Source organism: Sciurus vulgaris (genome assembly GCF_902686455.1).
Source record: "Sciurus vulgaris genome assembly, chromosome: 6".
Taxonomy (NCBI): Eukaryota; Metazoa; Chordata; class Mammalia; order Rodentia; family Sciuridae; genus Sciurus; species Sciurus vulgaris.
Window position 1 is genome coordinate 38,201,547 of NC_136466.1, and position 13,992 is coordinate 38,215,538.

At 47.9% G+C, this 13,992-nt stretch overlaps 1 protein-coding gene across 1 annotated transcript in view; it reads left to right on the plus strand.

The window, feature by feature from the left end:
* Positions 1–13,992, plus strand: part of CDHR2 (cadherin related family member 2) — a 43,447-nt gene that overhangs the window by 16,763 nt on the left and 12,692 nt on the right. The window contains exons 4-17 of the mRNA XM_079144653.1: positions 229–300; positions 4,813–4,952; positions 5,102–5,155; positions 7,355–7,444; positions 9,268–9,357; positions 10,030–10,155; positions 10,232–10,378; positions 10,461–10,536; positions 10,638–10,756; positions 10,860–11,093; positions 12,052–12,207; positions 12,291–12,452; positions 12,737–12,798; positions 13,518–13,761. Of these exons, the coding sequence (XP_079000779.1) occupies positions 229–300; positions 4,813–4,952; positions 5,102–5,155; positions 7,355–7,444; positions 9,268–9,357; positions 10,030–10,155; positions 10,232–10,378; positions 10,461–10,536; positions 10,638–10,756; positions 10,860–11,093; positions 12,052–12,207; positions 12,291–12,452; positions 12,737–12,798; positions 13,518–13,761 (1,772 nt within the window). The remainder of the gene's footprint in view (positions 1–228; positions 301–4,812; positions 4,953–5,101; positions 5,156–7,354; positions 7,445–9,267; positions 9,358–10,029; positions 10,156–10,231; positions 10,379–10,460; positions 10,537–10,637; positions 10,757–10,859; positions 11,094–12,051; positions 12,208–12,290; positions 12,453–12,736; positions 12,799–13,517; positions 13,762–13,992) is intronic.

Here is a 13,992-nt window from a genome sequence, read left to right on the forward strand (position 1 = left end):
TCTCTTCACACGAACAGTGATAAACTGGGGACCTTCAGCAGGACCTCTCAGAGTAGGGGGGCTGTCCAGGTCTGGTTGCCCAGCTCTGTGTGTGACTGGCTGCCTGGAGAGCCTGGGGAGGAAGCCAGCCCCAGCTGGATGACTTGGGCTGAAGGTTGGCCATAGGATGGGGTGGGAGTCAGGATCTACAGAGTTGTCCAGATGACCCAGTGCTCTGTGTCCCTACAGTGGCAGCCAACATGCCCCCAACGTTTGGGCAAAATATGTCATTTGTGAACCTGCCTGAGGACCTACCAGTGGGTGAGTAATGGTCCAAGCCTTTATCCACAAGAAAGTCCTAGGAGTAAAGATGACCCAAAGGGAGTTTGTTTGGCTTTATGTTTGTTTTCTCCTCTGCAGCTTTTGAGTGAGGAACAGTGTCCCCTTGGGTGTGATATGCACCTCCAGGGACCAAATATAAGGTCATATAAACAGCACTCATTTCCATTTCCCATGTCTTTCAATCTTTCTGATTATTCCAAGGAGATGACTTCAGGCTCAGAGACTTACCTAGACATATTGTGCTGGAAATTAATAGTCTGTTTTGCTTTTATTATCTTTCTTTGTAGAGTTACATTCCCTCTATGGCAAGAAGGGGGGTTTTCCATTTATGGCAGTGATCTAAAGTTTGCTTTCCAAAATACATGTATTTACACAAAACAGTAAGTTGATGAAAAGAATAATAAAGCTGGTGTGGTGGTGGCTGTAATCCCAGCTACTCAGAAGGCTGAGGCAAGAGGATCACTTGAGCCCAAGAGTTTGAGAACAGCCTGGGGAACATAGTGAGACCCCATCTAAAAAAAATAAAAAAGAAGAAGAAGAAGAGGAGCAGAAGGAGAAGAAGAAGCAGCACAACTAATGATACATGGATATGAACGTCATGGCAGTGAAAGGAAGGAATGTGTTGGGAAACCATCATTTTGTAAGAAGCCAGGGGAACTGGATACCAGATTCCCAGAAGGCAGGGTTTGGACAAAGGATGCAGAAACAATAGATGACTGCAGTCTCCTCCTGAATATGCGCTTTTGGAGGTTGTGTCTTGCCTCTTGCTTCTGTCTCCTCCCCTCTGGCCAGTCCCCAGTCCTCTGCAGCCAGCTCCTGCCCACTCCTGAGGCTGTTGCTTCTCTCCACTTTATCCTCTCCAGGCGTGAACCCAGGCTGCATCTTCCGTTGCATGTCACAGTCTTATTCTTGGGAATAAGGCAAAGAAGACAGCACTTGGCAGGACACCAAGACCACTGTTGCTGCTTTTGTCCACTGACTATTCAAGTCACGAGTGTCTGCTCCAGGCCTGGTCTGCTAATGCATGCCTGAGGCTTCCCTGATCCCTGCTTGTCTCCTCCTCTGCCCAGCTCTGGGATCCTGCACTTTTCTCCAACATCAGTCTCCCTGTCCCCCCAAGGGAAATCTAGTCACTTCATTGTTCAGAGCAAAGCACCTCCCTCCTCTCAGCCAGGACTTTCTTAAGTGAGGGAGCAATCTCCCGCTTCCTGACATGAATGCTGCAACAGGAGAGCATGTTTCATTTCAATTTTTTTAAAAATGTGTCATTTAGACTTTTTATTTTAAAGGATAACAAAGATACAGAAGTACTCTGAATGATCACAGTACAGTCAGCTCTTCATATTCACAGGTTCTGCATCTATGGATTCAGAAACCGTGGAATGAAAACAGGAGTTGTGAGGGGGGAGAATGTGCCTGCTCTGAACATGGAGACTCTTTTTTCATGTCATTAAAAACAATACAGCACAACAACTATTTACATAGTATTTACTTTATACTAGCTATTATAAGTCATCTAGAGATAATTTTAAGTATATAGGAGGATGTGCATAAATTATATGCAAACATTATGCCAGTTTATGTAAGGACATGAACATCCACAGATTTTGGTATCTTTGGGGGGTTCTGGAACCAATCTCCATAAAATACCAATATTTTTGATCATTGATCTGCAACTGGTTGAAGCAGTGGATACAGAGAACCAACCCTATGTACAGGGAGGGATTGACATACACACACTCACCTGCTGTGTTTCCTGAGGGATAAGAGCCACATCTTCTGGCATTTTAGTATTTCTGAATCAGAACTTGTCTTACAATTGAGATGATCATTTAACACAGTTCCTTCCCCCTGCCCCCTGCCCCAAAGCAGTCATTTCATTGACAATGTTTCTCACAGCTGAGAACTTCTTTATTATTATAATTATTAACATATATTACTTGTACAAATTAGTGGATTTCACTGGGGCATTTCTGTACATACGCAGATCATGCTTTGATCTACCTTCCCTTCTTCTACCCTCTCCTGTACATCCTCTTTCCCCCTACCCAGTCCCTAAAAGAGTTCCTCTTCTACTTTTAAGTCTTTTTTTTTTTTTTTTTTTTTTTTAAGTTTTCACATACAAGAGAATATGTATGATGTGAAATACTTGTCTTTTTTTTTTTGGTACTGGAGATTGAACCCAGGGGTTCTTAACCACTGAGACATATTCCAAGCCCCTTTTTAAATAGTTTATTTAGAGACAGGGTCTTGTTGAATTACTTAGGGCTTCACTAAATTGCTGAGGCTGACTTTGAACTCGCAATTCTCCTGCTTCAGCCTCCTGAGCTGCTGGGATTACATGCATGCACCAGTGCATCTGGCCATGAGATACTTGTCTTTGAGTCTGGCTTATTTCACTTAACATAATGTCCTCCAGTTCCATCCATTTTCTTGAAAATGACAGGATTTTGTTCTTTTTTTATGACTGAATAATATTCCATTGCGTATATTTATCATATTTTCTTCATCCATTCATCTGCTGAGGGCAGCTAAGCTGATTCCATATGTTAGCTATTGTGAGTAGTGCCACAATAAACAGGGGTGTACAGGGATTTCTTTGGTATGCTGACTTCATTTCCTTCTGCTGTACACCCAGCAATTGGATAACCGAATCATATGGCAGTGTTATTTTCAGTGTTTTGAGAAACTTTTTATTGTTCTCCATAGTGGCTATGCTAATTTACATTCCCAACAATGGGTGCGAGGGTACCTTTTCTTTTTTGGGGAGGAGAGTCCTGGGGATTGAACCCAGAGCCTCATATACGTTAGGTGTGCTCTACCACTGTTACATCAACCCTTTTTATTTTTTATTTTGAAACAGAGTCTTACTAAGTTGCCCAGGCTGGCTTCAAACTTGTGATCCTTCCACCTTAGCCTCTGGAGTTGCTGATCATAAGCATGTACCACTGCACCCAGCCCATCAGTTCTTTCCTAAGAACATTTTTTTAACAAAACATTGTCCCGAAGGTCCTCCTAGGGAGAGGGCCTTGGTGGGGAAAGACTACCTGAACCTTCCAAGCTGGAGGTGCTGAGACTATTTCACCAAAGAATAGCAGACTCCATGGCATGTGACCAAGACCATCTCTGAGGGGCTGCCGTGGGCAAGTGGGGCAGGTTGGTTCTGTGAGACCCTCAGATTGGGTGCTGGACCACATGGGGCATGAAACTATTGAGCACTTTTGCTTTCATGGGACCCTTCCTTCAGAAAAATATATTCAAATTATATATACATATAAAATTTTTTTGTGGTACTGGAGATCAATTCAAGGGGCTTGAGCATGTTAAGCAAGTGAACTACCACTTAGCTACATCCCCAGCTCTTTTTTGTATTTTATTTCAAGACAGGCTCTCACTGAGTTGTTAAGCACCTTGCTTCTGCTGAGGCTGGCTTTGACCTCGAAATCCTCCTGCCTCAGCCTCCCGAGCTGCTGGGATTACAGGTGTGCACCACTATGCCTGGTTTCTTCTGATTTTAAAAGACATTAAATATTTTTTGTGTGCCCCTGGAAGTATCATGGTTTCCAGTTTCCAAGCCTCCTGTGCCAATAGATGAGGCCTCTGAGGACCCATGGATGGCAGCTCTAGGGGGACGCACGCTCATAAAATGAGAAAAGCCCTTGCTAATGAGCACCTATCCAGTGACAGGAGGGGATGACTGAGGGGAGAGTGAGTCCCAGCACGGAGGGTGGCCAAGCAGAGGCTGAGTGTAGTGAATGGGGTGAGGCTCAGTGGTGGGGAGTGAGGGGTTGGTTTGATGAATCTGCAAAAAGTCCCTTTCAGGCTGAATAGTCTGTGACCCCAGGGGTTTTTGTGCTCCCCACTTCCCAGCCCCTGCTCTGCCCAGGGAGGCAGTGAAAGAGGCAGGTTCTTGGGAGGCCAATAGCAGATGCAGCTTTGGCTAACTGGAGCAGAAATAGAGTGTCCTGAAGAGCTCCCGGGTACACTCTCAAGATAAAGGGATTTCGAGGTCAAGATAAACTCTCTTAGGAGAGGCCAGGCCCAGGCACTTCGGGTGGGTCATCAGCAGCCCCGACCCTAGGATGCACCCAGCTTCTGCAACTGGAATGTGTTGACTTCAGCCATTTTTGTCTGGCAACAAAGCTCGATTTTCCAGTTCTGGGGAGGGTAGCCCTGTGGACTTGGCGACGGGAGGGGAAGACACCTGGGTAACAGCCCACCCCGCTTCTTCCCATCCTGCGCACTTAGAGTAATTGTCCCAGAAGAAATCAAGATGCAGTTCCTAAGAGGCCCTTGAATGGGTGCCCGGTAACAACCACATCTGATGTCCATGACCCAGGACTGGACCCTGGGGGCTGCAGACTTCCCAGGACTAAGGTAGAGTCTGTGTGCAGAGCAGCCAGACCCCAGCCCAGCCTCATGGGCAGCTCAGCCAGACACATACTGAAAAAGGTGGCCACAGACCCTGGGCAGCCCTTGTTCCATTTCCAGGTGCTGTGGCCTTCTGGATGGTAGTAGAAGACTCGAATGATGTTGATCTGATTTATGGGATTAGTGGTTCCAATGCCTACTTCTTCAATGTCACCATTAATACTGGGGAAGTGAAGTTGGCTTACCCTCTGGACTACGAGGTAACAGGGCAGCAGCATGGGAAGGGTCCCAAGAGTGGGAGGTGAGGTGGGGAGGACTCTCCCAGTGAGCGAACAGGTGGTGGGTGCCCAGCCTGTGTTCCCTCACTGAGCAGGGGCTCACCTGGGATCCCTTCTCTCTGCTCCTGCAGACAGTCCCCATCTTCAGCATCACCATCTCTGTGAGCGACCAGCACAACAACCGAGTGAGTTGGAAGGTGGAGGGAGGGGCGCGTGACCCAGGGACAGGAAGAGCAGGATTCCAGGTGTCCACTCTTGACTGTGTTGTCCACCTCAAGCGAAGAGAGCACCCTAGTTAATACCAAATTTAATGTTTATTCTTATCAAAATTATACAAATAATATGACCAGACTTGGTATGTATTATCCACTTAGTTATGTAATCAAATCATTTATATCAGAGTACAACATTATAGTGTTGATTTATATTATGTAATATTGATTATAAAAACAAGCGTCAAACACCTCTTGTGGCTGGGTGTGGTGGCGCATGCCTATGATCCCAGTGGCTCTGGACTCTGAGACAGGAGGATCTCAAGTTCAATGCCAGCCTCAGCAATGTATTGAGGCCCTAAGCAACTCATCAAGACCCTGTCTCTAATCAAAATATAAAAAAGGGGCTGGGGATGTGGCTCAGTGGTTAAGCACCCCTAGGTTCAATTCCTGGTACCAAAAACAAGACAAAACAAAACACCTCCCCACCCTAGCAGGTGATCTCAGCTCCTTTGTCTGAACATGTTGGCATCTACACTCACATTTCTAAAATTATGATTATGCTGTTATATCTTGTGTCTATGGAACTTGAGTTTGTCTGTAATGTATTCCCTAAACCACATTTTATGGGTCCATTTTCCATTACTATAACAAAGTACCTGAGGCTTGGCATAAAGAGATTTGTGTTGCTCAAAGTTCTGAAGGTTCAAGGGCATGGTGCTGGCACCAACCAGGCTCTGGTGAGGACCCCATGGCAGATGACTCCACAATGATGGAAGTCCATGCCAGAGGGAGAGGTCATATCATCAGACAGGAAGCTGGGGAGTGACCAGGGAATGGCCAGACTTCTTGTTCTGTAACAACCCTCTAGTGAGAACTAACCAGGAGCCATAGGAAAACTATAGTAATCTCTTCCAAGGGCATCGCCCCCAGTGATCTCTCACTAGGCTCCACCTCTTAAAGGGTCCACCACTTTCAGACCAACACATAGGGAAACAAACCTCCAACACATGAACCCTTGGAAGAAAAACCACCTCCAAACCATAGCACCCTCCCATTAAAAAAACATTTCAATCACTTGAATTCTCAATACATTCTCTACATAAATATTTCAAAAATTGCAGAGAAAGCTAAATTCTCCTTAAAGAGCCCTCTGAGGCCACCCACACTGAAATGTCCCCTGACACTGTGTTCCTTCATACCCCTCCCTGAGTGCACATGTACATCTCTACATCCTTGGAGAAAAGACTGCCTCTTAGTGTAGTTCCTGTGTATATTGTCTTGAAGCGGCCCCACCTACTTTTTAGTTGGGCTTGAAGCTCTTCTTGCATTTGTGAATGTGAATCCTTTATTTCTTTTCCTTTTATGAAAGTTATTAAGAAAAGAAGTTTATTTGAGTCCACAGTTCTGGTCCAATGTTGAAGGGCTACATTTGGCCATGGACTTCTTGCTGGTGGAGTACCAAAGTTGTGCGAAGCATCACATGCAGAGAAACAGGGTGCTTCCCCGATTCCTATGTTGTCTATATTCCATGTGGGAATGCGTCATGGATCTTTAGCTAGTCCCCTTGGCTGGGCACTTAGGTTGTTCACAGCTTTAAACTTTGGCAAACAAAGCTCAGTTGCATGTTCCTGTTATAGGACAGGCATATTTTAAATTTTAAAAATACCTAAAGATATCTGCAATTTCACTTTCAAATGGTTCAGAAAATCTAGGGAGAGTGAGAGAAACCAAATGATGGGTTGATCTAGAACAAAGGTATCAGGAGTTCTGTGTACTCTATTTGCAACTTCTCTGGTATTTTATTTATTTAGTTGTTGGTACCAGGGATTGAACCTAGGGGCGTTTAACCACTGAGCCACATCCCCAGCCCATTTTTATATTTTATTTAGAGAGAGGGTATTGCTCAGTTGCTTAGGGCCTCTCTAAGTTGCTGAGGCTGGCTTTGAATCCAAGATCCTCCTGCCTCAGCCTCCTGAGCTGCTGGGATTTCAGGAGTAAGCCACTGTGCCTGGCCTTTCCTGGCATTTTCATGCTCCCGTGGAGCAGAGAAGCAGCCTGACCTCAGAGGGCCTCAAAGCTGTCTGGGCCATGTTCTCGGTATAATGGGAAACACTTGGAGGTTTTTAAGCACAATTTGGTTTTGGCTCAATTTGGTTTTCTCACTTGCAGGTGCAAAAAGAAATGCATGTGGTTGTGGAAGACAGAAATGACAATGCACCTGTTTTCCAGAACACTGGATTCTCCACCAGTGTCAGTGAGGTAACATCTGACTTAATGGGGCAAGCATGGGGAAGGGTATACCCCAAAGTGCTCCTCTGAAGAACCAGAGGCAGTAAGTAGGGTAACCAGAATCAGGAAAATTCTCTTCTAGAAGGGACAGCAACAGGGACTAAATCCAGGGAGAGGCAACCCCCAACAATACTTACAGCAACATTTTTGAAGCAACCAGATTGGATTAATTCTTTCAATTATAGCAGAAAAGAAAGGAGTTGATTTTTTCATGTATCTGAAAAATTTAGAGGTGCCACTGACTTCAGGCATGGCTAGATAGAGGTACTCAAACTGTCCTCAACAAATGTCTCTCTGCAACTCTGGGCTCTTCTTCTTTTGGTCTCTTCATCATGAGGGGTAGGAAGCAGTTCCAAAATTAAAATGCAGTGAAAATGTCCCCTAGCAGCTCCAGATTAGCATCTTAGCAGCTTTGCAACTTCAATAGGAAAGCTATCTCTTCCTCAGTGGTTCCAGTCCAAACCCCATGGCTGACTTTCACAGGCTCATTTTGGGTCATTGTTAATCCTTAAACTAATGTAAAGATAACAAATGCTCTGATTGGCTAAATCTGCCTCATGGGCCTTCCCTTGCTAAAAGAGCACAGTCCCAGATGAACTAAAGTGGGGAAGAGGTTCTGCAATGGTCATTGAGTAGCAAACACAGCGTCATTTGGGAATGTTCATCACTACTGGGTGCAAAGACCTGTGTGTGGGAAAAGGCAAGCTAGGCTGGACCCAGGCTGGTAAGTCTAGACAGTCATGTGACAGGCTCTGATGGAGTACAATGTGCTAGGCACCACAGTTAGCGGGTGAATGATGCCTGCAGGGGCTCATGATCTAGTAAAGGATATTGATGATAATCAATGAAAGCGGGGTTGAATTATATGAAGATCACGAAATAGGGCAAAGTGAAATAAAGTGACTCTGAAGGGAACTGCTTTTGGTTGAGTGTTTAGGAAAGCAAGAAGGAGCCTGTAAGAGGATGCTCCAGGGAGATGATGTTCCAGGCAAGGAAACAGCAATGCAAAGACCCTGAGGTGGGAATGGGCTTGATCAGAGTAGCAGGAGGTTAGAGGGTGAAGAAGAGGTGAGATCAGAGAGCAGAGGAACAGCCTGACCTCAGAGGGCCTCAGAAGCTGTCTGGGCCATGTTCTCGGTGTAATGGGAAACACTTGGAGGTTTTTAAGCACAAGAATGATATGGTCTGATTCATGCTTTTAAAAGATCTCTTTGGCTGTTGTGTGGATGTAGCAGTCCAGAAGCAAAAGCCTTCCCAAAGAACTTCCAGAGGTTGAGACAGGAGGATCACAAGTTCAAGGCCAGCTTCGACACCTTAGTGAGGCCCTCAGCAACTTAGTGAGACCCTGTCACACATAAAAAATAAAAGGACTGGGAAATGTAGCTCAGGGCTCAAGCATCCCTGGGTTCAATCCCAGTGCTAAAACAAATAAAATAGAGAACCTTCCAGCTCTCTGGGTGCTATTTGAAATTTAGGGCTGTAGGCTTTAGAAAGCCCGTGGGATGTTTGAGCAGGGAAGTAGTATAGTTAGATCGGGTTCTAGAATGTTCCCTCACGCTAGTCCTGACAGACTCCACAAATCAGAAGTCAGCTCAGGTGGTGGTGAGGCTGTGTAGGGAAAGAAGGAGAATGGGGTCCTGCTCCCTGCTCCACACCACCCCTGGCTACCTCCAAAGTCCGGGTCCACTTGGGAAGAATGGGGGCACATTATCCCCACGGGACAGTTGAGGCAACTGAAGCTCACAAGTGGTGGAGAGGATTTGAGCCCATAGGTGACAAGTCCATCCCCACAGACCCTGCCAGTCGGCTCTGTGGTGTTCTCCGTGCTGGCAGTGGACAAAGACACTGGGTCAGCAGGCGTGGTGAAGTACTACATAGAGAAGGTGAGTGTGGCAGTCCCTGGGTGTGAGCCCTGATTGCTCCTGTGGCCACCAGGGGGCAGCATACCCACAGCTAACCCACTGGGTCCTTGAGCGTCACCTCGGCTGTAGCCCAGCCCTGGCCCCAAGCCTTCCTCCTACCCTCTTACCCAACTCGCATGGAACCCCATTTTGTCCATTTGCCAAAGAAGGGCACCTGCTTCCTGATACCTTCCTCCCACCCTCCTGCACAGGGCACTGTCAGGCCCCTGGTAAAAGCTAAGGTCTTTCCACCCATTGGCTTACACTCCTGGCTTCACAGGAGAACTCAGAGCTCAGAGAAGTTTGGGGTCTTGACCAAGGTTACACAGACAATAGGAATGTGCGAGGAAATTCAAGACAAATTTGCTAGTGGATTTGAAGATGAATTTTCTAGGGATCACTCCATTTCTTGAGCAACAACTATGTCCTTGGCACATCTGTTATCTCAAGGGACCCTCCTTTCAACCCATAGAGGCAGTTTCATCAGCTCTACTTCCCAGAGGCACAAACTGCGAGTAGGAGAGGTCATGTGACTTGGTGAAGTGCGTAGGACTTGTCAATGGTAGAGCCAGAATTCGACCCTATGTCCCTCAGAGCAGGCTCCTCAGGGTACCGCTGTCCTGAGGGGCCCAACCTGAATGTCTCCTGCCTCAGGTCATCCCTAACACTCTGGACAGTGAGCATCTCTTCAGAATCATGGACAATGGCTCTATCATACTCAATGGCAGTCTCAGCTACAATAACAAGAGTGCCTTCTATCAGCTGGAGCTGAAAGCCTGTGTGAGTGGGGTGCAGGCAGGGGCCAGGGGCATGGGGACCCACAGCCCTGGCTCACGGAAAGCCCATCTCCCTACAGGACTCGGGTGGCCTACTCAACGACATTGTCACCATCCAGTGCTCCCCGCCTGTCTTCCTGTCCATCACAGTAGTGGACCAGCCTGACCTGGACCCTCAGTTTGTCAGGGAGTTTTACTCAGCTTCTGTGGCTGAGGATGCAGCTGTGGTATGTACCAGGGGTCCTGGAGGGCCCAGGTGGAGAAAAGAGGCAGAGGAAATGGTCAAGCACTGACCAGGCTTCCTTCCAGGGGACCTCGGTGCTGAAGGTGGAGGCTGTGGACAGCGACAAAGGCATCAGTGACCATGTGATCTATAGCATCTCCAGTGAGAAGCCGGGTGTCCTGCTGGGCTGGGCTGGGGCACAGGACAGGGTGGGGGCTCTGTCAGGGTCCCTGAAAACAGCTGCTCATCTGCCTCCTTGTCAGACTCCACAAGGCCTGGGTGGTTCAACATTGAGGCAGATGATGGGGTTATCATTGTTGCTGGCAGCCTAGACCGGGAGCAGCTGCTGGAGGAGGATGAGGAAGTGCAGTTGGAGGTCACGGTGAGTGACAGCTGTCCTACCCTCTCACCTCTGACCTTTGATCCCACTCTCTCTGAACACTGTTCTCTACCCTCTGCCCTTGCGCTTTTGCTCTGTACTTTAGGCCACTGAGAGGAACCTCAACATCTATGGGCAAGAGGCCAAGGTGAGCATATGGGTCACAATAAGAGTGATGGACGTCAATGATCACAAACCTGAGTTTTACAACTGCAGCCTCCCAGACTGTTCCTTCACACCCCAAGAAGCCCAAGACAACTTCATTGGCTACGTGGATGAGCATGCCTCTACCCGCATCCCCATCAATGGTCTCACCATGGTGGCCTATGACCCTGACAAGGCAGGTGCATGGGCAGGGGGCAGGAGCCAGGGATGATGGTGGGTGATGGCTGGGGAGGTAGGTGGCAAGGAAACAACAGAGAATATGGCAGGAGGTTGAGTGGTAGACCCAAGGAGAAAGATGGCAGTGATGTTATGGTGAATATGGGTGTTGGTGGAGAAGATCAGTTTATCATGGGACATGGAGTTGTGGGTAACACCTGGACATGTTGGATGACATTGAGTTGATGAGGTCCTAGCTAGTGAGTTGTGCCCAGGGTGATTCCAGATGGCAATGAGCAGAGAGGCAGGGTTGAGTGGAGGTGGGGACTGGATGTGGGTAATGCTGAGTGGAGTGTAATTTCTGGTGATGTTGGTGTTGGTGGTCAGTGATTTGGGGTATTACTGGATGTTGGGAGATGCTGGGCACTGTTGCGTCCAGAGTGATCTGAGTGAGTGTGACACTGGAGGGAACTGGTAAATGAAGATTGACATTGAGAGGTGGTAACTTGAATGGTGCTGAATGATAAATAACCATGGATGGCATTTTGTAGTATTAGGTGATGTGGAGCTGGTGCAAAAGGTTGAGCGGAGGAGTTACTGGGTGGTGCTAGGTTGGAGGTGTGTTGAGCTGGTGGCTGGTGTTGACTGAAGGGTGGCATTGGTGATGGGGTGCTGTTGGGTATTGGTGGGGTGACGGGGTTGTTAGCAAGGTAGATAGGAATCCTTCACGGGAGTGAGGGGAGTGTGACCAGGCTGTTTCTCCAGCCCACGTCTGGGACCCACAGTGCCTAGGGAAGTTCTCTTCTGACAAGCTCCCATTTGTGGATATTAGTGACCAGCCCAGCCTCCTGGGTCCTATTGTTTCAGGACCCCCCCTCATGTGGGACCTCACTGGGCAGAACTTCTGGAGGCAGGAAGACACAGGTGGGGAGGTGGGAAGGGGCATAGGATCCCTACTATACAACCCACTTTTGCAGGGCAAAAATGGCACCTTCCTGCTGTCCTTGGAGGGCCCTGATGCAGGAGCCTTCAGTGTCTCTCCTGAGCTGGCAGCAGGCTCAGTCGATGTGCAGGTACTGGTGAAGGAATCAGAGATGGTGGACTACGAGAAAAAGACAGAGATGGTGGTGCAGGTGAGGGGCACTCTGGGGTGCTGGGGACCAGAGGCTATGGGGCAACTGGGCCCCAATAGTGCTGCCTTTTTTTCTGTTCTCAGGTGGTGGCCACTGACTCAATGAGCAAGGACTCCTCCATCGCCAGGGTGACCATCCATCTCAGAGACATTAATGACCACAGACCCACGTTCCCCCAGAACTTGTATGTTCTCAGTGTGTTAGAGAACAGCCCAACAGGCTCTGTGGTCACCAGCAGCATCCATGTGAGTGATGAGGGATGGGAGGGAGACAGGGAAAAGGGCGGATCTGGGGGACTGCAGCCCAGATTGAATCTTTGTATCATCTGATATCATCATATCCCAGGAAGTGTGCATGCACGTGTGAGTGTGCATGTGAGTCGGAGGTGTAGGGTCTCCGTGTGAAACCAAGTGTGTAGGGATTTGCCCTTCCGGTCAGGAAGCATGAGGCCCCTGTCTCCAAAAATTGCACAGCAGGTAGAAAGTGCCATTGTATCTAAACAGTGTCTCACCATCTCTCTGCTTCACAGGCCACGGACCCAGACACGGGTGAGTGGGGCCGCATCACCTACAGCCTGCTCCCAGGAAATGGGTAAGGTCTTAGGGTGGGCAGTGGGCATGTGAGCAAATGGGGCTCAGGCCTACCTCTCTGCCTCACCATGGGACTAGGGTAGCCTGAGAAAATATAGGGATCTCTGTTACATTTTTTGTGTATGTGTGGTGCTGGGGATTGAACCAGGTCCTTTGCATGCAAGGCAAGCACTCTACCAACTGAACTATATCACCAACCCCTCAGTTACATTTTAATTTCAGAAAAGCACACAATAATTTTAAAAATATGTGTATTAGTCTGTTTTCTATTATCATTATAACACAATACTTGAGACCAGATTCTTTATAAAGACAAGAGGTCTAATTAGCTTACAGTTCTGGAGGTTCAATAGCATGATACCAGCATCTGTCAGGCTCTGGTGAGGACCTCATGGTGGATGACATCACAGTGGTGGACATGTGTATCAGAGGGAGAGATCAGTGATGAGACAGGAAATCAGAGTGAGGGGAGGGGCTGGGAACCATCTTCCACTAGCCCTCACCTTTTAAAGGCCCCATCACCTCTTATCAATGCTATGCTGTGAACCAAGCTGCCAACACAGGAAGACTTGGGGACAAACTCAAGTCATGTCCAAATTGATAATAAGAATGTTGGAACTATTGCCTGGTACATACTAAATATGCATCATTATTTATTGAAACTCAAATTTAAGGGGACATCTTGTCATTTTATTTGCTAAATCTGGCCACCCTGAACAGGGAAGACCTCTTTGAGGTGGATCCAGACTCAGGGACAGTGACTGTGAAAAATGGCACGCTGCTAGACCGGGAGAGGCAGGCTGTGTACTACCTCACACTACAGGCCACGGATGGTGGGAATCTGTCTACCTCCACAACGCTGCAGATCAACTTGCTGGATGTCAATGACAACCCCCCCATAGTCAGCGGCTCCTACAACATCTTCGTCCAGGAGGAGTTGGGCAATGTCTCTGTGACCATTCAGGTGTGAACTGGCCTGGACCTGGTGGGTGGGGTGAGGGAGGGGATCAAGCCTGGCCCTGTGGTCCTGCTGGCCCTGGATAGAGTCCGAGCTCTGCTGTGTGGCCCTAGAAAGTCGCTCAGCCTCTCTGAGCCTGTTTTCATAAGGTGAAGATAATCAGGCAGGAAAGGTGTTGAGGGATTCAGGATGAGAAAACAGCATGTGCAAAGGACCAGTGGTATGGAAGAACTTGTA